The sequence below is a fragment of the Ischnura elegans genome, chromosome 8, assembly GCF_921293095.1.
Source record: "Ischnura elegans chromosome 8, ioIscEleg1.1, whole genome shotgun sequence".
Lineage (NCBI taxonomy): Eukaryota > Metazoa > Arthropoda > Insecta > Odonata > Coenagrionidae > Ischnura > Ischnura elegans.
In genome coordinates, this window is record NC_060253.1 from 92,850,961 (window position 1) to 92,877,896 (window position 26,936).

The window sequence follows — 26,936 nt, forward strand, 5'->3', positions numbered from 1 at the left end:
TACCCAGTAATGATGTGATCCTACGAACTCCATTAGACACCACTCCATTAAATTGTAATATTTTTACAATTCTAGTGATTCAATTTTTGTGCAGAACTCTTTCCACTGGTTGAATATGCAGTCTTGAACGAAAAAAAAATGGGAACTACAGTCGGATCCGGATTTAACGTCTTCACATTTAACGTTTTTCCGCATTTAGCGTTTATTTTTTAAGGGTCCCGATTCATTCCCTATTAGGGCAATGTAAAAATAATCCGTATTTAGTGTTTCCGCATTTTGCGTTTTTCCGCATTTATGGTCGTAAAAATTTTTCCCGCACAAGATTGTTTTGCCCGATTTAACGTTTTTTCATGACGGCTCATGCAAATGATTATCCAAATCTTCGAATTTCTGCTCATCAACAAGAAGAGTCTCATGAAAGTTTACCAAGAGTCAATAGAATCTACCGGGGAACGCTTCTTCAACTGCTTTCTTCCGCGAATGCAGCGCTGGGTCGACCTTCAACTCGCAAGCTAGGTGATTTGTCTTCTCGTAATGTTTCGCTCCCCTTCTGATCCAAACACCACCAGACACTTTTTGTATCAGATCCGATCTAATGGAGCAAATTCATCCCTTTTTAACCTCTAACTACCTTATCCTTCACTTCGTGAACTTCGATGATACGTGACGACTGATGACACGAGTTATACTCCGAGGGCCGCCACAATGATGGTTTCCGCGTAATGTTTTCAATTGACGGCTTATGCCCCTTTCAACTCTACTTTCTACGGGTAGTCCATTGTTAGCCCAATATTTTTCCAGTCGGCTACTTTCTCTTTTCAAAAGAGGCCCGATATCATTTGCGCAGTTCACTAGAAGATTCTTTTTATAATCCATTCCAAGGTCAGTTTCCACGGAGGAACAGCGAAAGAACCGAGGAAGTGTTTCCTCTGTCATGATCGTGAGTGAAAGCATTCTTTCCTAACGGAACAACATTATTTTACATCGTAATTTAGATATCCCGGAGCCCATATACCGACATGCGGCTGGTTGATATCGCTGCCGATTCAAAGATATTTATCTGGTGCTATTTTATGTCAAACGCGAATGAAAATCGGAGTTTTGACGAACTATCACGGTCCATGACTCTAAATAAATCGCTCATGCTGGAAAAAAATCACCGCATAATCACGGTAAAATAGATGAGCGCGGAAAAATACGAAAATCTAGCATGAATCCCTTGGTGGTTGACTGCGACATCATAACTCGGACGAAATTGCCAAACTCCGGAGGCACTGAGAATTTTTCAGATGAAATCCAGTTCTATTGAAGATTAAAACTTTTCACTTAACAGAGTTTAGCTAATCGTTATTCAAGGTCCAACCAAATTTTATTAAAAGCTGCCGAGAAACGGTGAGTCGGTGTCAAGGTGATCAGCGCGCCGCGTACCTAAGCAACTTCTCCCGGCTCCATTCGTCCTGTATGAGGCCGCGGATATGACAACGAATCTGGTGTTATCATCGAGTTGAATCACCATCGACTTGTACGCATACTAGAAAAAAGATTCTCCATTTTTGGATGACCTCGAAATCCAAAATGTGCGCACAGGAGGCTCATAAATCGCTCCTTTCGCCGAGGCAACAGTAAACGTTAAATTGACAAAATTCCAGTAAATCTCCCTTTTCCTAGATATTCGGTAGTTTAGAATTCGGGATTAGCGATCTTCTGCTGTCCCTTTATTTCACTCATCTTCATTGATGCAATGATCATTTTTTCGAGAACCTACTTACACCTTTTTTATTATATAAGAAATGCTATAGTCACCTACATGTCACTTTTACAGAAAAAAATTTATATTTTCTACAAGGCCACTGAAATATGCGTAAAATGGAATCACTAATTTCCATAATAATATTCCCTGTGGGAATGCTTTTAAGTTGATGAATATTATAATTTTCTTAAAATATTTCATTGAAACAATTGTCATCTTCTCATTACTTATTTCTACTACCCATTTTTTTAGCTGATTCCTGAAAAGTATTATCCAACCTTAATTCGGCAAATAACATTTAATCAATGAATTTGTTGCTGCATGCAGCAACTTATAGTTACTTAAAATAATATTTTTTATTCATAAAAAGCCATTCCAATCATTACAGACCCTAAAACCTGAAAAAAAGGCAGGTCCTCATTTAGTGTTTTTCCGCATTTAGTGTTTTAAATTTTGTCCCCCCTAAAAAACCTTAAATCAGGATTACTGTATATGCTAAGAAATCCTCAAAGAGCCAAGAGTGTCTTCTCTCAGGTGGACTACTTACGGTGGTGGTGCATCATCGTAACGAGCTGTAGGGGGTGCATCGAATCTCCTCTCCACAGGTGGTGCAGGGCGCTTAGCTGCTCCTGCAGGTCCTCTTTCTTCAAAATAAGGATCCCTTCGTTCATCAACTGCTGGACGCTTCACAGGCCTCCTTGGTGGGGGAGGCAAAGGTTCTTCAAAGTGAACGTTATCAGTGAACCTAAAACCAAGCAAACTACTGACAAACACAAAATATTTTCTGTCTACTGAAATGACTAAATGCAGCTTGGTAAATTGGGCAACTGTCAACTACAGCCGCTAAGTTAGGATTAAGGATACCCACTACAGTGAGGGAAATCATATCAAAGTGAAAAATGATTGTCATTACCTGTACCTTCACAAATTTAGGTATATTTAAGTATCCAATCACATTATATTCGCGACAAACCACTTACTCCACAAAATCCTGGATAAATTGGTCCTAATTAATTTAAAAATAACAAATTCAAATTTCATGCAGTAAGCACTTCAGTCACGCACTGCCTTTAGCTTGTTACATCTTAACTGAAATAAACTCCACGAACCAGTTTAAGAATTTACAAATGACAAAGCGAGAAAAAAAATGATACCTCATCTGCTGCCTCCTGAGCTCTTCCCGTTCACGTTCAAGCTTCTCTCTTTCCAGTCTTTGCCTTTCCCTTTCCATCCTTAATGATTCTCTTTCTATCCTTTCTCTATCTTGGCGAAGCTTCTCTCTTTCCCTATAGTATTAAGAATAAAATTAATGACAAAAAATATTGAAAGTGGCATAATTAAGTCAAATAGGAAGAGTATTCAAAGAGAAGGGATAAAATCATTTTGTTTTCCATGATATCAGGAATATCAATGGCAAAAACATAGCACCAGAGCTTATTGACATGTTATGGATCACAATGACAATATTAGTTTGATATCAGTCAGAATGAGGACAATTTGGAGCTTTTACCATAAGGATGATGTACATAAGCTTCTTTCAGCAGAATTTGAGTAAGGCAACTGCATTCATCAAATTTTCTTAAAAGTTTGGTTAGCTAAGTACTATCTGCATATACTGCAGCTTAAAACAGGTTGACTCAAAAATACTTAATATAAAAGTCAAAAATAAAAAAACTGACATCACTGGGACCTCACATCTGGCTGCACTCATTCCTCAAGCTGACAACATTTTAGGTAGCATGGCATCAGATGGTTCACAATTACAGGCGGTCCTCAACTTTCGCACACTCAACTTTCATACAATTCATTTTCGTTCATTCCATATTGACACCTACTTGACTTTGATACTTTACTTTGGTACGCTAAATTCGACTTTCAAACACCTGTAATTTTTTTAAATTCCCCCATGTTTACTGCACATCCCAGCATTCAACTGTTTCATATCGAAGTATATGCAGAAAATAAGAACGTATACAATCAAGAGCAGTGTTGACTTTAATCAAGATGATTTTTTGTAGATAGACACAGCTTGCTATAGGCTCCTGAATCAAGAGAAGAAGAAAGCTGTAGTTAAGCCTTCATTGGAGAGATTTTTCAAAAAAGTTGACTTGACGTCATCACACAGCTTTCAATAAAATTAATAAATTAAAGTGCTTCTTTCTAATAATGTTTTCCCATTTGAGTGCTCTTTAATTCTTGTATGACAATTTCACCTTCAGCAACAATATTGCACGTAATATCATCCAAATTCCATGTGTCTTTTTTGAATAACATGAGAAATATACACGATCCCCAGATACACTATGATGAAATGTCACCCAAAGAAAGCGAGGTGTAAAAATTTAAAGGTATGAAGAATGAGGGTTCGACAATTGCATTTCATTATGCTTCTGGATATATCTTTTTATTCAAGATGGACATTACAAGAGGAATGTAACTTAAAACACTGAGAGGAAGTGTCACTTAGTACCCGCAGCCGAATTCTTTTTTTTAAACTTATATTTACATTTTCTGCATATTTTCAAAAGAAATTGTATGATGTGAGGAATTTTATTAATTTATTAATAAAAATCAGTTAATAAAAATAAAATCCGTGCCAAAAATAAGGTTTTATTATGTATATTTCGCTCTTTTGGAATGTAACCCCTAATTAGTATGGAACTCAGTGGTTCGACTTCCATACATTCGACTTTCATACTTGTTTTAAGGAATGCATTGTGCGCGAAAGTTGTGGACCGCCTGTAGTCTTATATTTAGGCTCAATGAACCACTCATGGGACAGACGATGGGATCCTGACACAATTATAGGGACAAATATCACAAAGATTTTGCAGTTAATTTAGATAGAACTAATTATCTTGTCGAGATTGACAGCATTAAAATACAGTAAAGCATATTTTGATGTGTAAAAAATATCAAAGATAACTGAACCAATGAAAGAAAACAAACCTTTCAAGCCTCAAAGCTTCCTCTCGCTGCCTTTTCTCAATTTCACGAGCTCGTGCCATCTCTTCTCGAAGTCTCCTATCCTCTTCACGTCGCCTTCTATCCTCCTCACGCAACTCTCTTGCTTTCTCCCTCAAACGCTGTTTTTCCCTCACATCCTGAAAAAATTGTACAATAAATAAGTCCGCAAAGCCAACAGAAAACTTAAATATAACTCTAATTCTAATGTACTTTATCTAAGATTCTATTCTAGTTTTTCAGCGAAATTACTACAAAAATGTAACCCCTCTCCCACTCAATCCATCAAAGACAATTCCCAAACTACAAACATTCAAGTCTCGTCAAACTAAAAGCACAACACAATTATGTATTAAAGATAAATTCTCAATGGCTTTAAGAAATTCTGGAGAAATTTCATGCAAATATGGAAAAGTAGTCCTACACTATAATGCCCACAGCAACAACCAATTGGATGCAAAAGTACTAGTCTTCAAGGCACAATAATGATAACAGTAGACTCTCCTTAACATGATGAACATCTTCACAAAATTTTGATAACTTCCTTGTTAAGGTCACGATCCCATTACAAGGTATGATAACATATAGTAAAATACTACAAAATCTTCAATGCCATAAAATTACAAACCAATTTGTGGCCCAAAACTGCAAAATATTTTAACTAAATTATAATTCTGTGAGCACACTGGGATACATCTGCTTCGCAGCAAATCACAAAGCATTGCCATACATCCCACGACCAAGGATTCTAGACCTTCCATGAAAATAATCGGCAGTTGACAAAAGAAATTACACTGGGATGAGGGGTCTAAATAGCTAAGAGAATAGAGATGGGAACTCAAGGATATGATGTATGATATTGTCTATTTTTTTATTTTTTCAGATGTTTCACTAGATATGAATTCAATGTGATTTTCTAATCACACATTTGAATACATCTTACAATATATTAGTCACTTGACCACCATTCATATCAACAAGCCTTAAATTATTCTAAATTTATACTTAAAAAATAATTAGCAATATAATGTTAAAAATTGTGTTTAACTACTGAGTATTTGTCAGATAATTAAACAGGAAATTTCCAAGTTTTTGATGCTACTCAAGAAGAGAAAATGTCTAACAAAGTTCCTAAACACTAACAATTAACTTTTTGGTCCGATGAACTTCGCAGTCATGAGAGCCTACTGCACGAGCATCACATTAAATCAACAAAAAATTAACTTTGATGAATGGGAAAATAATTTATAAAATAAAAGTTTGTAATGATTAATGTGTATGGCAAAGTATGAGAAGGTCCCGAAATCAGGCCCAAAGAAGGAACATATAGCCATTCATATCCAAACAAATACAAGAAATGTTACTTCCGAATGTTTTGATTTAAAAACTTTATCGCAACTGCACAATTACGATTCATTGGTGCCTAAATGACTGGTTGCCATCCAACATACTGTAGGAATACAAGCAGATATCAACTAACCCGAATTTGTAAAAATGTAAGTACCCCTCCAGGTCCAGATGCTGGCCCACCAGACAAATTTCGCTGACCCCGTGACTCCGAATCCAAAGACACCACAGAGAGGTGGCCCCTTGATTCAGGAGGAACTGGCTTTGTGCGATACGGACTTCGACTTCTAGTGCGTGACTGAGATGAGTGAGGGCGATAACGACTTCCAGCACCACTGCCCAAGCTGCCACCTCGCTTTCCCCTTTCACTGCCCTTTCTCTCACGGGAAACTTCTCTGCTCTTACTCTTCTCACTTCCACGGTGTCCTTCCCTTTTCACATCAGAAGTTTTGCCAGGTGTTCCCTTTTCTTTCGAGGTTGTATCATCCTTCCCTGCTACAAAGAGAAATATAAACAAATATGTAGCATTCAATTACATCTCCCAACTAAACAGTTTTAATGGACTTCACTCCAAGGATTTAGGTAATCCTTGAGAAGTTGTTCCACGTAAATTACTGGAGGAAGATTACAAATTTGTCAGCTTTTTCATGGCGAACTTCATCCTTTGGTGTATTTTCAGTTACTTGATTAAATCACCATTTCAGAAGGCAAAAAATCATACTAAGCCCCTAACCCCACCGTATCATTTATAGAATATCTGGAAGCATATTTCAATCAACAAGCTACACCTTCATCTTACCAGCTTTCTTTTCTTCTTTCTTCTTCTCATCTGTAGGGGACGATGTTTTCTCTGCCACCCCATTGCCTTTCTTTTCATGTCTCTTCTTTTCGTCTGTTTTCTTTACTGTCACTTTACTGCTTTTCTTAGGAGGACCAGTTGAATCACCTTTTGCCTGATAAGGTTAAATTTGTATTACTTTCAGCTCAAAATTCTAAATATAATGTTCACAATTCTTAGTTGATGACACAGTGATTAAGTGATAAACTTTCGAAACATTACCCTTTCCACTGAAATCATTCTTCCATGAAGTTCTGTGCGGTGAAGATGCTGAATGCAACGGCTGGCATCATCACTTGTTGCCATTGTCACATACCCATAGCAGCGCGCACCAGGAGTGCGAGCATTTGTCACTACCTTGGCACCAATAACCTACAAAGCAAAAATTTGTCTATTAGCAACTTGTTCCTCGAGACCAGCATGCGTACAAAATTTATTAACACAATTGAACCATACTAGAACAAGTTCAGCCTATTCCCCCACCGAAACGAGATATTGCAGAAGCACTGTCAATTGATTTATGATTAGTATGTACAAAACATGGTTAATACAGTTCCTCTGGAGTCAGCATGGGCCATTGTGAAAGATTCAATCTTAGGAAAACATTCACTATTAGTGCTCAGCTGAGGTAATTGCTAGCAATCTGTCACAAATGAAATTAATATGCATAGTTTTATACATTCAAGTATAATCCAATTCCAAAATGTCACCACCAAGTTAAAATAACGACATTGCAGTACAGTAAAAAAATTACCATGCTATGTGAACAATTCACAAATTTTGGAATGTGGAGAGATGGGATAAAATATGAAAGCAGTATCACCGATCCATTCAGATGCTACTTAAACTAGGAAAAATATTTATCAACAACACCTCATTGGAATACAAAGAGAAAACCTCCACAAAGAAGAGATAATTACCTTGCCATACTTGGAAAACACCTGCTTCAAATCTGTAGCACGAGTTGATGATGACAATCCACTAACCCACAGGTTTCTGCAGCTAACTGCAGTGCCTGCCCCAGCAGCATTCTTAGCAGTTTTCTTGTCACCTGATGATAAGAGGTAGCATTGGATACCATTAAATAACCACTACAACTGGCATTGCTTATCAAAATATAAGTAAATTGTAAAAGCAGATTCAACCATCTAAATCAAAGGAAGGTAGCTATAAAATGAATTCTGGTTCATTACTGAGGATACACCATGATCTAACTTACCAACATGGAAAGGAGGGTGAAGAAGGAATTCACAAGGATATATGGGGATCACAGCCAATCCGTGCATACACGAAAAAAATAACTTGGATGGGTGGATATTTTAGGTGATTCCTGGCCTTAGGTTCACTAAGCTCTTGTGGGTGGGGATTGATAGTCCCTAATTTTACATTGATGCATATCTTCCATAATCATTATATAGTTACCTGGTCTCATTCTAAAATCATTCCCTATGAAACAGTTAACTTAATACGATAAAATAAAAGTACTCTCTTCATGAATCGAACAATTTTAACCTTGGACATCCTAGGTAGCCCTAGGGTTATGACCCCTAAACTACAAAAAAAAAAAAAAAAAAAAAAAAATGAAGAATTACATATATACACTAAGGCAATTAATTACCTTTATCATCTTTGGTTGGTGACTTGGAGTCCTTGGATGCTGCTCCACTGTCAAAAAAAAATGGAATGCGCATATTATTCTAAGTGAAGGATTGAATTCAAAGATTATTAAAGATCAGCAATATTATTTGCCCATTGTGTAGCAAAATGTATATATAATATTTCCATTTAAACGAATTTTAACGATGAACATAAGATTTTTGATGAACTATCCCTGCAAGTAGCAGCATGCACTTCATTTACTAATACGGACTCCCAGATCTGCAATCACCCTCACCACACCAGAAGTATCCTTTTCATTTGACACAATGTGAGAGCGCTTATTTTCCCATACTCAGTTCTTCCAGCAGAAATCAAATAACTAAGCATGCCTCTCGTAGCTCAATCACACTATCCATGTCCTCGGTCAGCTCTAATTTAATGCGTAAACCAGGATGGTATTTGAAACAAATTAACTTTAAATAAATTATTCAACACAGTGTTCCACGGATGAATTACATTAAATGACAGTCTTCCCTTCCTTGAACAATGAAATGTGCTTTTTCATTTCATCCGCTGCATTAAAATTGTAGGAATGTCTTGCAGCTCAAGGAATAGAAGTCTGCAATTATTATTAGGTTAGTTGATCATGACAACCAACAAACCTGCTTCACGAGGTTAGATCAACCCTGTTCATTTTTAAAGTGGGTTTTTATTCCCTACTTCCATCCTCCCCAATCTACAGCTGGTCCCAGTTTCCAACAGGTAATTTGGCGAAAACAACTTATAATGATGAAGGCTTCTCTTTTCTCCAATTCAACGCAACTGGCAGTTGAAGATGTAGCTCTCACTGTACTAGCTACAATTTCCACAATGTTAAGCAATTGAATTGCATATTCAGCATTTACGTGTCAGTGATTCATCAGGGAATATTTTGAGGGTAGAAATAGATTTAAAATCTTTAGATTCATAATTTAATTTCTTGCCACTGCTTTACAACTGCACGCATTGACCCTCATCCTGAGACATTACTGCCCCCAAAAATGATCGGTCAAAGACATGGTGCCATTGCAAGGACAGAAAATGGGAGACAAGAATCATGAGCGATGACGAGTCAACATCCAAACCAACCTCTTCCCTTTGTCTGTCCCCGCCCTCTCCTCCTTCCTGCTATTCCCTGACTTCCCATCTTCATCGCCCTCTCCACCCTCCCCTCCATCACCACCCTCCATCCTGTCCGACGAGGCAGCAGCTGATGGGGAGACTGAGAGCCCACCATCCCCCTGAGACCGTTTCTCTTCATCATCCTTAGCTCTGGCGGCACCACCATCCTCTTCGCCCTCTCCTTTGCGGCCCCGCCTCTCCTTCACCCTCCCCTCATGGTCCTCTTCAATGTCTTTGGCATCTGAGGCTGCTGCTGATCCCGCACCGGAGGCCCCACCACCAGAGCCGCCATCTCCTGCTGCTCCCCAGGATGACGCTGCATCTGTCTTCGACTCCAAAGACTTCGGCCCACCGGCCCTGCCACTATCCCGACCCCCGTTTGCATCTACCGCAGCAGCAAGCAGACATGGAGTGCACCGAGGTTGGGAAGAAAAAGGTGGGACGAGTCATTAGCCTCATTCACCCCCAGTATGAGCAAAGGGTGGCAGAGCCCTCCACGGGCCCCGCTGGAGAGTGAATGGCTATGACGGCTCTCATGCTGGCAAGCTGTTCGCTCACTGAAAGAGTGGATGGTGTGAATCCTCCTCTCACGTGCCGACGGGTGGGACAGCCCCGACTTACCTAAGCCCACAGAAAGGGCTTTGAGGGTGGTCCCTGAAGGATGAGATGAATCCGAAGAGGTACCATTGCCAAGGAGTGCGAGAGCTCACTAGAAAGGGAGATTTTAATCACCCCTTCACCAAACTTAAACCTTCTCCCCAAAGCAAGGGATGACAGGAACTCTTCAAGCTTCCTTGGTAGCTGAGAAGATCAAAGAGCCATCAAGGTAGATGACTGGTCAGGATGTCACCATGGCTGTGATGCTTCTAATACATAGCAGCAGGAAACCGACAGGATCTCTGAAGGAGGCACAGCACACCAGCTTGGAGAACAGCAGCATCTTCTCATAATGATGGTTGCTTGAAGAGCCTGCACGCTAACCTCAGCCAGAAAGAAATACATCCATCCACACAACCAAACACACAAATACTTTATAGATCTTTCCATCAAAATATATAAAAAAAACACCAGAAACAGGATACCAAAAAATAGAGCACCACAGGCAGGGTCTGGATAAAAAGGATAAAATACACTCCTTAAAAATATACTACTTCTCCCATTGATGAGTTAAGAATCAAACATGAGTATTTCATAAGATATCATTAGTTTGTGCTGTTTCCACAATTGCAATGAAAATTGAGAGCTTCTAAAAACTCTTAACCACAGTTTACGACTATGAAGGTCTTTCTTGAATTAAACATTAATCCGCGTATTTATTAAGAAAAGCACAAAATAATTGCCGGTGATTATAACAACAAAAAAATGTGAACATCTCTGGAGAAGCAGCAGGTAAGAAATATCATGTTCTATAAAGAGCACATACAAGAAAAGACAACTGAATGTGCCAAAAATGAAGAGAGCGAGGCAAACCATGTATGAAAACTTATGACTGAAGACACTTGCATGAGAAATTAAACACGATTTACAGTCATACTACTAAAAAAATCGATCAAGAATTCTACACAGCCATATCGAGAAAAACATGTCAAAGGGCTTTCTATAAAGACTTCAAAGATTCATTTATTTACAAAAAATAAACCTTTCCCCAGTAATAACCGACAAGGGTTAAATAAATATCAAAAGAAACTAGAAAGTAATAGAGACAATAGTATCAACTAGCGACCTATTAGCAGAAAAAAATTTAGTCAAAATATAGACATCCCAAAAATGAAGAGACATGGGATTTACACTGTCTGTGTTCCTGAGTAGTGATACTTACAAAACATGACTTGAATTACGTCTCAGATAAAGAGAAGACATCAAAACCAACTATGTAAATGTGGACATAAACGAGGCCAACAATCGATACCACCAATTGTCTGAAAGTGGGAAATTCTAAAAAGGAAGTGTGATGGAAGAAAAATTAAGAGTTTAAAAAAATGTGTAGTTATAAATTATAATGATAAATCCTCAAAAAGGAAAGAAAATAGTAGATATAACAGGCTTGTGGAACACTAGCATCTCCCTCCTTTTTCATGAAGACCAATATCAACTATGCAAGCTGGTTAGAAACATCAGACAACTGAATAGCAGAGCAAAATCAGTCCTAAATTCCATAGACATTGACTAAACACACCATTTGATATTAAGATTAATTTTCATCATTTTTCTAATTTAACACACAAAAAGAGGGCATAGGCACACAATGACCTACTAAACTGAATAGGTGTTCGGACTGCTTGAAATAAATCGTTCTTAATCAAATGATATATGTGATCCTAGAATTGTGCTTCCTCTTAGTGTTTGAGAAACTCGTAGAAGATCTAGAGAACACAGCCATAAATAAAACAGCACCATACAAGCTCAATAAAGACATCCCCAAACATTACTTCTTAAGTTCATTCTAACACAAACATCAAACCTATCAAAAGTTAAGAGTAAAGTCGATGATATACAAAGGTTGAATCAAAATAAATTTCAAAAGCAAATACAATTTAAAAGCTCTATTTGTTTACGTGGTGGGAAATGGATGCCACACATAACTCATCCAACCGTTAATCCAGACCCTGACCTTAGGACAAACTTAAGGGTATTTGCACTGTAAAATTAACTTTCAAAAAAAAAGGGGGAATGCAACTGTAATAATAAAATCAAAAGTGGCAGCATTCACACAGTCCCACATCATTCAAGAAAATAATCTTCTTTCTGCAAGATTGTAAGCAGGTTCTACTTAGGAAATTTGTGGTTAAGAAAGAAACTGATCAATGCAGAGCAATCATGTGCATATTCAGCCAAATACCACTACTCGGATAAATTTTTAAGTAAGGTAATTTGTAAGGACAGTCATCACAGTAATTAATAACACGTCAAATTAAAGATCTAAACCAGTAGTTGCATAAAGTAAGTAAAATCAAGAGCCATTTACAAAGTTTAACAGCACATGGGCAAAATAAAAGTTTCCTATTAAAATGAATGGAAACTAAGGGTCAATTACACCCATGGAATGGGAAATCAGAAGGTATATCTTCAGAGTCTGTTACTACTGCTTCTTCAGTTGCTGTATCATTTAATCGATGATGATGCAGGTGAACATATGATGAACAGAACAATTCAGCCAGTAAGACACTTTCACTTCAGGATTGCCTTGAGGTTTCCGTAGGGAGTAATGAATATAAAAACTGAAGACACTGCCTTTTGCTGCCAGAACACAGCACGAATCACTAATACTTGATGCCTCTTCTTCATGGATTACAAATAACAGGTCCTTTTTTTCAGGAGTTAAACATCTTTAATGATAAACCTAGTTATGAAAATCATTACTACGAAAATATTTACTGACACTCCTGAAAACATCCGCCGGATAAAACAATCACTGAGCAATAATAGCTTCTCAGATTTAGTTCACAGTTTAAATTTTGTATTAAATGCCATAAATCCGAATATATTTCAAGCACAGTTAGGCCTAAGCACAATATTTCAAGATGACATTCGAACTTGCACACTAAAAAGGCTCTTGATTTTACAAAATAGCCATAGGTAATGAAATAAGCAATATAATAAGATGAAACAGTAGATCCATACTTTACCTTTACTGTCCTTTCCATGACAACTGCTTTCCTCCTGAAATAAAAAAATTTCCACATAAGAATAGTGTAGCATAATATATTGCAATAACAGGGTTCCCACTCATGTAATTAAACAAAATTATAATATTCACATTTTTCCCCCTGTTTTTCATGGTCTAAACGTTGTCAAATTCACCGTCTGTTGACAAGCCATTTCAGGCAGAAATATTGATTATGCAACAATCATGTACATTGGAACGTGTCTGTGCATGACTGACCTAGAAACATGAACGACATATCGAATTTTCTTTTGATCTGTCAATCGCAGTTCTACAATTAAAGTTGAGAGATTCTTTAAGGTTTCATGACAAAATTCACGGATTTTTCCAGGTTTTTTCACTGTAGACGAAATGAACAGCTTATTCTCGTTTGAGTGGGAGCCATGACTAACTAACATGTAAGTCTAACTCACTAAATGTACCACATAAATAACCTATCAAAAGTTAAGAGTAAAGTCGATGATATACAAAGGTTGAATCAAAATAAATTTCAAAAACAAACTAAATATAAAGAATTGCCTCTGCAACTGCTTGGTGCAGTGTCTGGAATATTGTTTCTACCATAAAACCACCATATCAATCATGGATGATCCCAGACCCATGCTCAAATTGCTATACATAGCAGGTCGCCCAGCCACGGACAATAGATTTTTAAAAAATAAGTGCCAACACTTGCTTTACAATATTTTATTTGAAAATTTGCAAGAAAATATGCAAGTTAAGGCAAATTTGAGTACTACTACGTGAAACAGCACTAATAAAAAGGATAAGTTGTCACATAAGGTGAATATGGGAATTCAGGGCCTTCATCATTCACCTTTAGATATGACGACCACTCAATATAGCAAGTTATTTTCTGGGGAATATGAGTACCCATTAAATGAGCTTCCACTGAACATAAGATGCACTGTAAAATAATAGAAAAGAGAAGCAAACTTCTTTAATATTATTTACTTGAAATTTACAGGAAGTTCTAAAACTTTACTCTTTCCTCAGAATAGGTTCAATGCCAAGTACGACAAAATGGAAAATAAAAAAACATGTTCAGTATTCCAAATCTTACTTTTTTGGATTTGGAAAAGCTATGGTATTGCTAATCTCAACGTAGCTGAAATATGAATACAATAAAACCCCTCTTTTACACTTTTGAGGGTGTAACGTTTTACTATTATTTTCTGTTTAATGTGTCACAATATTGTTATTACACTGTTTAACACGTTTTATAATTTAAAACTCTGAAGCAAAAACACATCCGCACATCGTGACGATTACAATCCAACTCCCCTTCTCCCGTTCACAACAATCTCTGTCTCCTTTACACTCCATCCCGAGCCATACACAACAATTGCCTCCCTCCACCTCAATAGTTAATTTAATTTATATGTTTAAAAAAACATGGCGGTTTGTTTACATTAGCCCCATTGGAAAAGAAAATGGAATAACATGTTATTTTCTTTTTCAAAGCCTTCAAAACTCAACTTCTTTTTTTAGACAAAGCAACTATAAACAATTTGGTTATCACATCCCATATTCCTATATTTCCTATCCCAAGAATCAACAATCAAATAATCTCCTTGCGGCAAACTCCGTATCTTTCATTTCTCATCGATACTGTCCCTCCAAGAGAACCACCTTCGCAGTCCAGAATCCCTCAGCATCAGTCAAGATCCCTAGTCTGATTCGCACCTTATCAAGCTGCCCACGAGAGGATATGACAATATTTGATTGGTACATTTCATCGTATTTTTTATAGAGAGAACAACATCTTTTCATTACAAAGTGCTTTTTGAAATGACATTTTACCCAATCCTTGATTTTTAAAATGGCCAAAAGGTAATTTCAATTTCTGAGGTTTAGAAGAGTACATGGGTATTGAAGTTACGCATGCTATATTTTAAAAATATTTTTAAACTTTTCGTGCAAGGATCGTCGTTTTGGTAGAGTGCATTGCCGCTGGAAACTAGTACAATCAGATAATTGTTATAACCTTACCTGATTTACCTGTTGAAGAATTTAGGACGAATAAGAAAAGTTAATGTAATTCAAAGGTCCTCCGATTGCTAATGTTCCAAAATGTATCACCGATTTCCATTTCGTTTTTCATACGGTTGTAATGTGCTTTCCACCATGTTCCTTTTGGCGACCTAGCGTAAATGGTGGACTTCATAAAATTTCATAAGTGTAAATCAGGGGAGGGCATAACACAGTGGAAATATGTAAATCTTCAGGACTTGATGAAAATGTCGCAAACTTTAAGGAAAGCGTAAATTGCAGGGGCATATAAGTGAGGTTTTCCTGAATAACCTTTGACAATGGCTAATGTTTAGCCAGGCCTACACGAAGCTGTCAATCATATAATTTGACCTTCTGGCCAAATATTTTACACTAAAATGGACTAGCAATTGCTAAAATGGACCCATACAAATTACACATGAATTCTTGCAAGCCCACGCAATAACCATAAATATACACTAGAATGGAATAAAATTTGAAAAACACGGACAATTAATCTATTACCTCTTCAGCAAGAAGCTTCTCCTCTTCTTCCCCAATTGTCAAATTAATAGAATCTTCATTATCCACAGCATTGCTCTCAGATACAGCCTTTTCTGGCACTGGCTCTGGTTCTTTCACATTACTTCTTGAGGCTTCATGACCCTTCACAGAAAAGAAAGCATTATTTTAAACTTTACACACATTAAACAAGAACAATGTTGGGTCATAACAAATCAAATAAACCACACAATGAGAGCTACCTGATCGGATTGCAGGGTCATCCCATGCCAAATCAACCACGATATTTTGAAAATGACACCCATGGACTCTCATACAATGATTTTTTTTCACTAGCTACTACCACCAATTTCACCAGCATATACCAATATTTTTCCTTTCACACTCAAAGTTTTCCAGATCAGAAGGGTAAAATTTTGGAAAGTTTGCTGCGAAAGGGCAGTATTTGGATTCAACTCCCTTGGGATTGCGAGGCTAAAAGCAAAATTCATAGCTCAGAAACTAATTGACATATCACCATGAAATCTTTCCCCATATAAATACAAAATTAAAAGAAATATAATACAGCAGACACCCGATTATCTGGCTGTGGTTTATCCGGGTTGCGGATTATCCGTGCTTGATTTTCACTCTCGCTCAATTTTTTCCATGATCTTAATAGAAAAATAAAATCAGATGCAAAATCATCGGAATTACTGCATTAATGCTAGGATACCAGGCTTAGCTAGCTGCATTCACGGTAGCACCGTGTTCCTGTTTTCCAAGCCTCGCAGTGTGCAACCATGCCACTTGATCAAAGATACACATCCCCCAGCAGTTGCAACCCGGGCAACTTGTGGGAGACACGACTACGTGGCGTGATGCCTGACAGTGTAGTTTCCGACGTCGCGCAGTGGTTTTGAAGCATTCATGCAAACCACTTTCCTATACCAGTGATCACAGCCTCCAATGTGTGGTTTTCGAAACCAGGCCTTACACAGAGCATTAATAATACGAGTACAACCATGTTATTGCTGCTAAAAAGATAGCGAACAGAATACCTGCATAAATAATAATATATCGTTTTTTTTAGATAAATTATGAACATAGCAAGACATTTAAGTGAAAGTTTGGGTTATCCCTGTTTTCTGATAATTCGTGCTGTCTCTGCCCATCATTAGCCCAGATAATCGGGAGTGTACTGTATTTGCTGCAAGAAAAGAGAAAAATCCTTAGGGGTTATCCGCACACACTATTTACAGCAGTTTCTGTGACCTGAATAATTGAGATTTAAATACATATGATATTACCACAGAACGATAATCTACATGGGAAATCAACAAGGTATTACCTAGTTTAAATCTGTAATTTTATTTGTGTCGTATGTCAACATTTTGAAAATGAATCTTTGACATTTTCAGGAGGTTTCAAGACTTTAGAATCTTAGAACTACCAGTTATGATACTTTTTGTTTTACTTGAGTTAACAATTAGTACATTTTCTGAGGCCCTTGTATCAACCCTTAGGGCATACCGCATTAGACAGTAAGTAATTTTGAGCAATCAATTTATGTCCAGTTTTAAAAAAAGGCCAGTGCAAATAAAAGATCAGAGAATTCAAAAGTGACTCCCCAAACCAACTTCACACACACAGCCATCAAACCAACTCATCAAAAAACTTACATTTTCATTAGCTTCATTTTCCGTAGATTTGCCTTTTACAGGTGAACCTGTGTCTTGATTAGATTGCTTAGTATCATCTTTTGATACATCAGAAGCCTTTTCACTCTCCATAGACTTTTCATTTTCCTCAATTGCATTGTCTGAGTCTTTCTTGTTCTCTAAACCATTATTGTTGTTTTCCATCTCATCACCATCCCCAGCATCAAGGCTCATGTCATGATTTTCATCAGCATTGCTTTGAGTTTCAGATTCATTATCATGGCCACTTCTATCTGTAAAACAAAAAAACATACATCACACTCATGGAGTAATTTGGTCCGATGCACGTGGATATTTTTTGAAGGTTTACTTTTGCTGAAGCTGTGACAATTTCCTCTTTATGGCCCACTTTTCAAGAGGCAGTTGTTACATAAAGAGAAATAACACCCAACTGACAGCACAGCACTTCCCAAATCACACCAGAAGGATATCACTTGGCAAACCTCTACAGTGAATGTTATTGTTAACCTTTTAACACATTCAATGCGGGCCCGATTTTCATGAATGCCATCAGATTTGGCCGATAAAATAAGAAAGAAACATAGAGAATGCTTTTCGTGCCATAACTTCCGTTTAAATACTGCTATTTTCAAACGGTGCACACAGGTCAAAAGAGGGAAGCTTACTGAAGGCTATGCACATGATCGGAAGACTCGAAAGTGGATATTAGTCACTTACGGAGGCGGAGAAAAGCCAACCGGTAGAGCACGTCAATGTGCTCCGTATCACGGAGCTCCATGCTCCATATCTCGGCTTCGACGGGACAACGTTAAAATATTGATGCGTAGATTCCAAAAACTTTTACATAAAGTGATAACTCAAATAGTTTCAGAGACATAGTCTGGGACAAATACGTCCCTATGGACGGCAAGGATAAAACTCTTTCAGAACAAAAAAACCATACATGCTGATTATGGTATGTTTTATTCCTATATATTCATACATAGCTCAAGAATATTTTCTAAAAGGTATTCTTTAAATCTCATTTAAGATCTTAAAATTCCATGCATATGGTTACGTATGGTAAGTCCATAAATAAATAAAAATAATAATTAAATAAATATGACAGAAAATATTTCATTTCTTTTAGAGCATCCGTCAAAGTCGATCATAATAAAATTTTACTGTGTATTGTTTCAATTACTATTATTAACACATTCAACGCGGATGATATTTTCGCCATAACCTCCAATGACGGATGGTTGATTTTCCTTTATAACCGTGGTGTTGGAAGTTATACAACAGAATTTGCATTTTTTTTTGTTTCTATTTCTCGCAATTTGTAAAAAACGTTAATGACATACATGTATGCACCCGTCACCAGTAATTGACAATTCACGCAACCCGCATTACACACATGCAATTTTACTTGTATGAAGGAGCAAACTTTTCATATTTCCGTTTATAATACTTCTTCTACCGTTGATGCCTTAGGGTAATGACGAAAATATCTTGGAATTAGTCTTTACGTGTAATTTTTTTGTTTCAAAGGCCGTAGATTTAATTTTTTCAAGTCACAGAAGTAGAACACACAATGAACGGCAAGAAAAATATAAATTTGTGGTATGAACATTTTTTTAATCAAAGCAAATCTGTGTTACCTCTGAGTTTTTGCAAAATTGAAACATTTCAATAAAAATTCTTACAAATTTTTATGATATATTAGAAAGCAAGGCCTAAGACAGAGCCCTGGTTGACCTTCACATTCTGGGCAAATCGTAGTCACTGTCCTACGGATGCCTTCACGGTTAGCAGAGAAATGAAGAGCCTGCATGATTCCTAAAAACCTATCACGGCACATTTTCTCCCTGAATATCGGTACTCGCACTAACTCTGACCTACAATCGTTAGAAATCATGTTAACCCTAATTGCGCCCATGTGGAGAAGAAGGCCCAGCCAAATCTCCCTGCCCAACGGCTTCCAACCCATTATGCCCTTAGTGAACGATTTCGGAAGAAAATGCTTTCTGCATTTTTCTCCGTCTACGTAAGGATTATTTCAAAGAAAATATAATTTGCAAGTTGAAATAATCCCTGGGAGTGCTGTTGGTAGGGAGGGACTCTAACCTTGAGCCTTAAAAATTATCCAGCAAAATAGTACAATTTGTGTAGTGGAGTGTTGCATATGTGATTAATATGTTAGTTCTTATGAAAAGTAAGACTATCTGTACCTAACACTAGAACATATTAATGACCTACAAAATGAAAACGCCATAATGAATAGAGGACAAGTAATTGATGTGGAGCAATGATTGAGAAAGTATGCCGTAAAATTAGGAAAAAAAAACCCAAAATATGTGAAAAAAAAAGTAATTTGCAAAAATAATTTTAAAAATTATTAATTAAGTATAAAATACGACCTTGTGGACCGCTTGGAAACATTTTGAAATAAAATAGTGATTTTTGAGATGGGAATACACGTTATTAACAAAAACTAAGTCTGATTATAATTCTTGTGGTTGCACATAAGATATGAATAAATTAAAAAATAAGATAAAAATTAGTGATGGGTCGGTTCGATTCCTCGATTCTTCGATTCCTCGATTCTCGGCCAAGAACCGGAATCGAAAAGGAGTACTTGCCAAGGTGAAAAATCGATTCCGATTCCAGAAGTACTTCAAACCACCAAATATACGACCGCGTTTCCATAAGTCATTTGAATTTTCGCGCCTCGTAATCGTGATAACAAAACACATATCTTCCTGGGATGTACGAGTACTCGAAAATTCAAGTCGAGTCGAGTAGTTGGTACTCGACTCGAGCGTTTCGAGTAGCATTACGAATGTCGAGTCGAGTAGTTAAGGTTATAGAGCTTTCGAGTATAGTAGGTCCAGCGATCTGCCGACAGGAAGCGCTATCATGAAACTCGTGTCATAATGCAGTTTTTAAAGCCGATAAGTCATCCTAATGCCTTGGCCTGGTAGTTTCAGCTTGCCGAATGCACTATAGTTGTCGACATGGGCGCCGAATACCTTTACAGGAGCCACGGCGGCCGATCGTCTTCCCACCCAGCGCGCACTGGTCCGAAATCGGAAAAAGCTGGAATGAAGTCCAAAATGACCTTTTTGGGGATAGAGACTTGAAACTTAGCGTAAATACTCATAAATTATTACCAGATATAGATTTATATGCCGTTTTACATAAATACGACCCTTTAGTGAGATACAGTGGCCCAAACATGACCAATTTTTCAATGCCACGCGAGATATCGTTTTTCCTCAAAAAATCTTTGAATTTATCCTGGTGGTTTTGCGTTGGTATGAGTTTAATGGAATAAAAAAACGCAATATTCCTTTGACCTGGTGCTTTTCCTATATTTTCAATGACTTTTGAAGATTTTGGCTCTCATCTGTCTGGTTTTACAACGCAAAATGGCTGACCCGTTTTTCACGTGAAATTTGACATAAAGTAGACATTATCTTTCGTTTACGAAAAATATAACTCGGAAAATTTGAACCACAATACAAAGTAGAGATTTCTAAAGATTACTAAGTATAAATCTTGGAAAAAAGTTTGCGACGAAGGAAATAAGAGCGATATTTCAATCGCGCGTCAAGGCTGACCTACACGCCGCGGACCTCTGAGGCTCGGTAACTGAGGCCGATTTTTCAAGTTTTTTAAAACATTAGTCTTGAAAATCGTCATGTAAAGCATGGATAATCGTCTTACTTGACTTAAAACACTAAACTGAGGATGTTAAAAAGGATTATGTATAGATCGACTAGGCCATTTAGCGCATTACTCGAAAGAAAATACTAAGGATTGGATATTTTTCGGTACCATTCCACGCATAAGAAATATGGCTCGGGTATTGAAGTAAAGTGAAGAAATTAAGTCAGCATGCTTAAGAGAGAGAAAAATGAACTGTTTACACGAAAGGCAACAACTGATACCCTTTTTCCCTTTCCACCTTCACCGAGGTGAGTCGCACGGAGGGGGGAGTTTTCATATTAAAAGGCATCTTTTAGCCTTTTTTATTACTGCGTCCGTCCGATGTGATATTCATTTGTAGCGTTTAGTTTCTTTCTTGAACTTAAAAAAAGCAAGAGATTTTAACGCTGATTAAATGACGTGAGAAGTATAGAATTTTTTTGGCTCTACAAAACTAAAGTTTAGTTCTATAGTTCGTTCGCTTCGTCCATTTGAATTCCATGAAGATTCAAGGTTCAAATAAATCGTTGATATAATTTTTAATAAAAATTCCAAAGTCATATATATATTAATATATGTATGGCTTTGGAATAATACATATATAATAACCATCAACGATACTCCTTATATTTTTTTCTTACCTTAGGCTAGACATTCATCTTAGAAAATTGGAGTAGAATATATTGTAGTATGCATTGTTGTATTGCCTGGTTCAGAAATTATCATACTCGACTCGATACTTGCGAGTAATTTTAAACTCGACTCGAGATCAAAAAGTGCTACTTGGAAATCCCTTTTATATTCCAAAGGAGCAAATGCAGACTAGGGAGCCTGTGACAGGTATATAGTCAAGATACAGTGATGCATTTGGAAAAGTACCCAAAGTCACCATAGCAAACACTGTTGAAGCTGAAGTGGAAGCTTATTTATCATAGATGAATGCACCACCAAATTCCTTCCCTGGGAAATACTGAAAGACTTGTATCTCCTACCCAAGGCTGAAAGTATTAGCGAAGAGGTTTCTTGCCATACCGCCATCCACTGTGTTCAGTGAAAGAATTTAGTTCTGCAGGAAAAATATGTGATGTAAAATGCAACAGGCTTTATCCTAGGATATCCTAGACTATCCTAAAAAGCAAAGCATCTTCACTCTGTCAGCTGACAGAGTGAAGATGCTTTGCTTTCTGAGCAAAAATTTAAAGTCTGTAAAAGGAGACTAAATTTGTGAGACATTATTGATAATGATAAGATATTATCAATAAAAGATAGATATTAAAGGAGATACTTTTATTTTAAATTTAAACATGAGTGCTAATATTCTAAAGTAATACCTATCATGTAACATCACTTTTCAGGTATGTTCTGTTTTGAAATTTAGCTATTATACTTTAATTACATAGTGATTATATGAAAGATGCTTTTGTTTGACTGACTCTTTCACAGAGTAATATTTTTTAACGTGGTTTTCTTGTTGCCTGGAATTAAGTGATATTTTTCTTGGAGACTATGGCATCAGAATCGATGGAATCGGTATCGGTAGAATCGGAATCGAAATGTCAGAATCGGAATCGGGATCGGAATCGATAAAATTTTGGAATCGACCCATCACTAATAAAAATACTATTTCAAGGGAATAAATAATGGTTAAATGCCGTAGGTATTACTTAAAATGCCTCTGAGTTTATCTATTCATTTCCGCAATTTCGTTTACGAAACTAAGGACATAAATACATGAGTAAAAAAATACAGACCAATACTGTACATAATGTAATGCAGTGTTGCATACGCGATAAATATGTTATTTTTTTATGAAAAGGAAGAAAATCTGCAATTAACTCCAAGACTATGAATAACTCAGAAAATGAAATAAAAGCGAAATGAATAGAGGATTGGTAATTGACATAGAGAAACGAATGAGAAAATATGCCGTAAAAGTAGGAAAAAGACCCAAAAAAATCACCCAGGATAAACGTAATTAGCAATAATAAAAAAAGTTCCTAGAAAAAGATATTCAAATATAACATAATTAACTGAAGCACCGCACTAAGATCATTTTTTTTATAATGTAGTGAGTATAAAACGGGGATAAATATCTTTAATAAAAATTTAGTCTAATCATAATTTTTGTGACAGCACATAAAATATGAATAAATCAAAAAGGAAGGTAAAAAAAGTAAATTTAAAAAAATAATTCATTTGTAAGACATGATGGGATATTTACGATAAGAATAATGTAAAAGAGGTGAAGGAAATGAAAAGAAAAATCTCAACCTGCCAAATTGTTCCAAAAATAGCACTAAAGTAAACAAAAAAACATTAAAAATGAAGGAACACGTAGAACTAGAAACGGACACTTCTGCAATGGTGTAAGGTCACTCCCGAACTGCAGGAGGGTGAAAAAGTAATGCCAGGCACGCTCGGAGCACCCTAGTGACCAGTGGAAAAAAGAACTCCCGAAGACATACATTTATGTCTTCCGCCTGAGTGGAAAAGCCTTCATGTTATATATATATATATGTCATCCGCACTGAAAGTGTAAAGAAATATACTTAATCCATAAAAAATTAATAATAATAAATTATGTCAAAAATGCATAATGCAAAATGTAATTCTTTTCATGTGACTGATGTCCTACGAACGGTGATAACAATAAGTTATGCATCTAGACATTTTCAATAACTTCTTTTCAGGCTATGATGCTAGCATGCTGTTCCTACTGCTAGAGACAGGAGCCGCTAAAACACCTCTCTTCTTTCTAGAATAGTTTCGGATAAGAAACCTTGCTAAGATATACTAGTATTAGAGAGGCAAAGTGATCTTATGCTCAGGATTCATGCATTCATATGGCTTCATGTAAACTCTGTTGTTTACAACAATACCCAACAGGTCAAAAAATATTCGTGAGTAGAGCTTAATCTTTGCCTTTCTGTCAATGTTATCTATGATATTTTTTGGTCTATGAGAATGACCCCACCCATGAACATGTTATAAGCTATTATTATCTGTACACAAAGAATTTGGATATCTTTGGACTTCTCCCCCAACCCTCAAAAAAATTACTAATGGCAGGATTACTAATTTAGGGGTACCTTTCGTTCTGCATTCAGGGTTCCCACTCTTCCTAAATAATGAAATGTACAGGTTTTCCAGGTTTTCACGGTCTCTATGTCATCAAATTCACGGTCCGTTAATAAGCCAACAATAAAACAATCACTGGCCATATATTAACTAAAAAGTAACGTACGCGATAATGGCGTGAATGTAAACGCAGCAATGAAAAGTGATATCTGTTATGACATCTCCTATCGTTTACAAAATTCAGGGCCGACCTAAGGCCCAACACATCTGCACTTTTGCCCCGACGCCAAATACCATGGCCTCCTTTAATATGCGAATGCCTTTAGGACCTTCTTCCGCCTGGACATCGGGAGGTCCTTTTTTAATTCCTCGCCGAGAGATTGTTTTTGCGCACATTGTTATAACCGCGCAGTGACCAAATTTCCCTTACCGAATCTTCCCGAGATCGCAGAAAATATTAAAACTGTTTTTAGAATGTAATAAATCAAATAATCAATTTCATATAATTATTACGCACTTGGTTTGAAATATCTAAAGACCAAATAAATACCTGCTGAACACATTATTTTCACTTCCACGTTATTATTCACATAAGCTCAAACGAGGTGAGCGCAGTCTATTAAGAGCTATTGCCATAAATTGAAAGCCTATTTGCCGTAGAAATGTTTCCTTAAGTAAAATTCCAATGGCAAACTCATATTTCGAAGCATATGGCATGTGCCCTCATTTTGTGTAGGAACCAAACTTCGAGTTACAAATCAGAGTTTTCGTAAATGGTTCATTATGGGTCTATTAGAAATGCAAGTTATTTCATTTTTTACTTTTTCGAATATAAAATCCACCCCAAGCTATCATTGACATTGAAACACTCAAGACAAAATAACAGACTTCCAACATTAAAATGGAAAATCAATATAGTACGGACCGTAGTATGGACCAAATACTTCACTTCGAATACATATTCGTGTGCAGATAAATGCGTAAACTACGAGTCTGCGCGTGCCTGAGTGTGAAACGTGATTAACATATCAAATTTGATCAGTCGATCGTAGTTCTACAATCAGGATTGAGATATTTTTAAGGTTTTATGATGGAATTCACGGCTATTTCCAGGTTTTTTCACAGTAGACTAAATTCACGGCTTATTCACGGTTTTAAGGTTTTCACGCTTGAGTGGGAACCCTAGCATTGGCCACATGGTTATGCATTCAGTTACTGCTCCCGAACTGTTTCACTCATTGGAAAGATCATCAAATATTCGAATACTGCAAGGATGTGGGCTTCCTCTGATATCAGTTTAGTTTCTTTATGCCGAATGATGGCTCCGCAATGATGCATCAAAGTTGAAAAAGGATCAAAATTTACATTAAAATAATAGTAAAAAATGGCATAACCGCGGGCCCCTGGCTGAATGCATACCATCAATACACCAACATTAAAAAAATTAGTTTCACCACTTCTCATTCCATGTTCATCCTGGATGAACCCACAAGATGGAACTCCATTTTCAAATGATGAGGTGTCTTCCAGAACAGAAGCAAGCCATAACATTAGCTGCCTCTAACCTGAGTTTTAATGTAGACATAACTCCACCACAGTGGGATGCTATCAAGCAATTGATTGATGTTCTGGATGTTTTTGAAGGAGCAACAGTTCTTGCAAGTGGAAGTGCAGTCGCAGTTTCGTAAGTTATCCCCCTTGTGAATAGCATTATTAATTTCCTAGAAACTAAAAAGTTTTCGCATAATCATCAACAAGGTTTGATTAATGATTTGCTGTTTTCCATTGAAAGTTGGTACGATTTTTTGGAAAAAGAACAATTATTCACTTTTGCCACAATTCTTGATGTACGATTCAAAATCAGTGATTTCAAAGATTCAGATAAAGTTGAGATGATAAATCAATTGGATGATAAGTCTGTCTAAACAAAGTCACCCAACAAAAATAGACACCTTAGGAAAAGTGCAACCAAAATAGCTGATGAAATACAAGAAAAATCAATGTGGGGAATTTACTCAAAATGAAAAAATTGATTTTTAAAATGTATTTAATATACACCTTTTTATTTATACATTCATCAAGTGAAATAGAAGAAAAGCGTACGTTTAATATGCTTAAGCGCAATTCTAGTATTCGAGGTATTCGAATATTCAAGTAATGATTTAATATTCAAATTCGATACTCGAGTTCAAACATCAAATTCCTGCTTTGAAAACAGCATTTTTAGTGAAGTTCATAACAATGTGGAAACAACAATACCTAAAAAATATCCAAAAAAAGAATTTAGAACTATAAGCCAATAACCTATTCTTCAATAGAACCAATTCTTATTATCATAGACCTTCTCATTTAATTTTGAGACAATTTCAAAAATTTGGAACATATATCTCCCTGACGCTCGAGGGTAAACCCACCAGAGAACACTTGCATCACTTCTAACAAGGCTGTGGCATCATTATAACAGACTTATTTTAAAAATTTACCTTCAATTCTGAGAAAAATTTACAAAGCTCAAAATGAATCAATATCAGTTACCGCATTCAAGGAAGTAAATTTATACACGTAATATCATTCCTAACAACAAAAAAACAATGCATTTAAAAAATAACAGTGGTTAGCATGATTGTGGCATCTATTACAAAAAAATACACTATCCAAGTAAATAAATTT

General features: G+C 36.6%; 1 protein-coding gene across 6 annotated transcripts in view; it reads right to left on the minus strand.

Moving 5' to 3' along the window:
- Positions 1-26,936, minus strand: part of LOC124163891 (SAFB-like transcription modulator) — a 48,012-nt gene that overhangs the window by 17,276 nt on the left and 3,800 nt on the right. For 4 of the 6 annotated variants that reach the window (XR_006865865.1, XR_006865864.1, XM_046541002.1 and 1 more), the window contains exons 3-14: positions 17,499-17,770; positions 15,841-15,981; positions 13,286-13,319; positions 9,627-10,044; positions 8,518-8,564; positions 7,820-7,950; positions 7,122-7,271; positions 6,861-7,014; positions 6,195-6,556; positions 4,700-4,854; positions 2,905-3,036; positions 2,298-2,495 (exon numbers count right to left, since the gene is read on the minus strand). Coding sequence is in view for 4 of the 6 variants with exons in the window: in XM_046541002.1 (XP_046396958.1) it covers positions 2,298-2,495; positions 2,905-3,036; positions 4,700-4,854; positions 6,195-6,556; positions 6,861-7,014; positions 7,122-7,271; positions 7,820-7,950; positions 8,518-8,564; positions 9,627-10,044; positions 13,286-13,319; positions 15,841-15,981; positions 17,499-17,770 (2,194 nt within the window). In the remaining 2 variants the exon portion in view is untranslated. The remainder of the gene's footprint in view (positions 1-2,297; positions 2,496-2,904; positions 3,037-4,699; positions 4,855-6,194; positions 6,557-6,860; positions 7,015-7,121; positions 7,272-7,819; positions 7,951-8,517; positions 8,565-9,626; positions 10,045-13,285; positions 13,320-15,840; positions 15,982-17,498; positions 17,771-26,936) is intronic. The other 2 variants (XM_046541000.1, XM_046541001.1) reach the window with 2 other exon arrangements.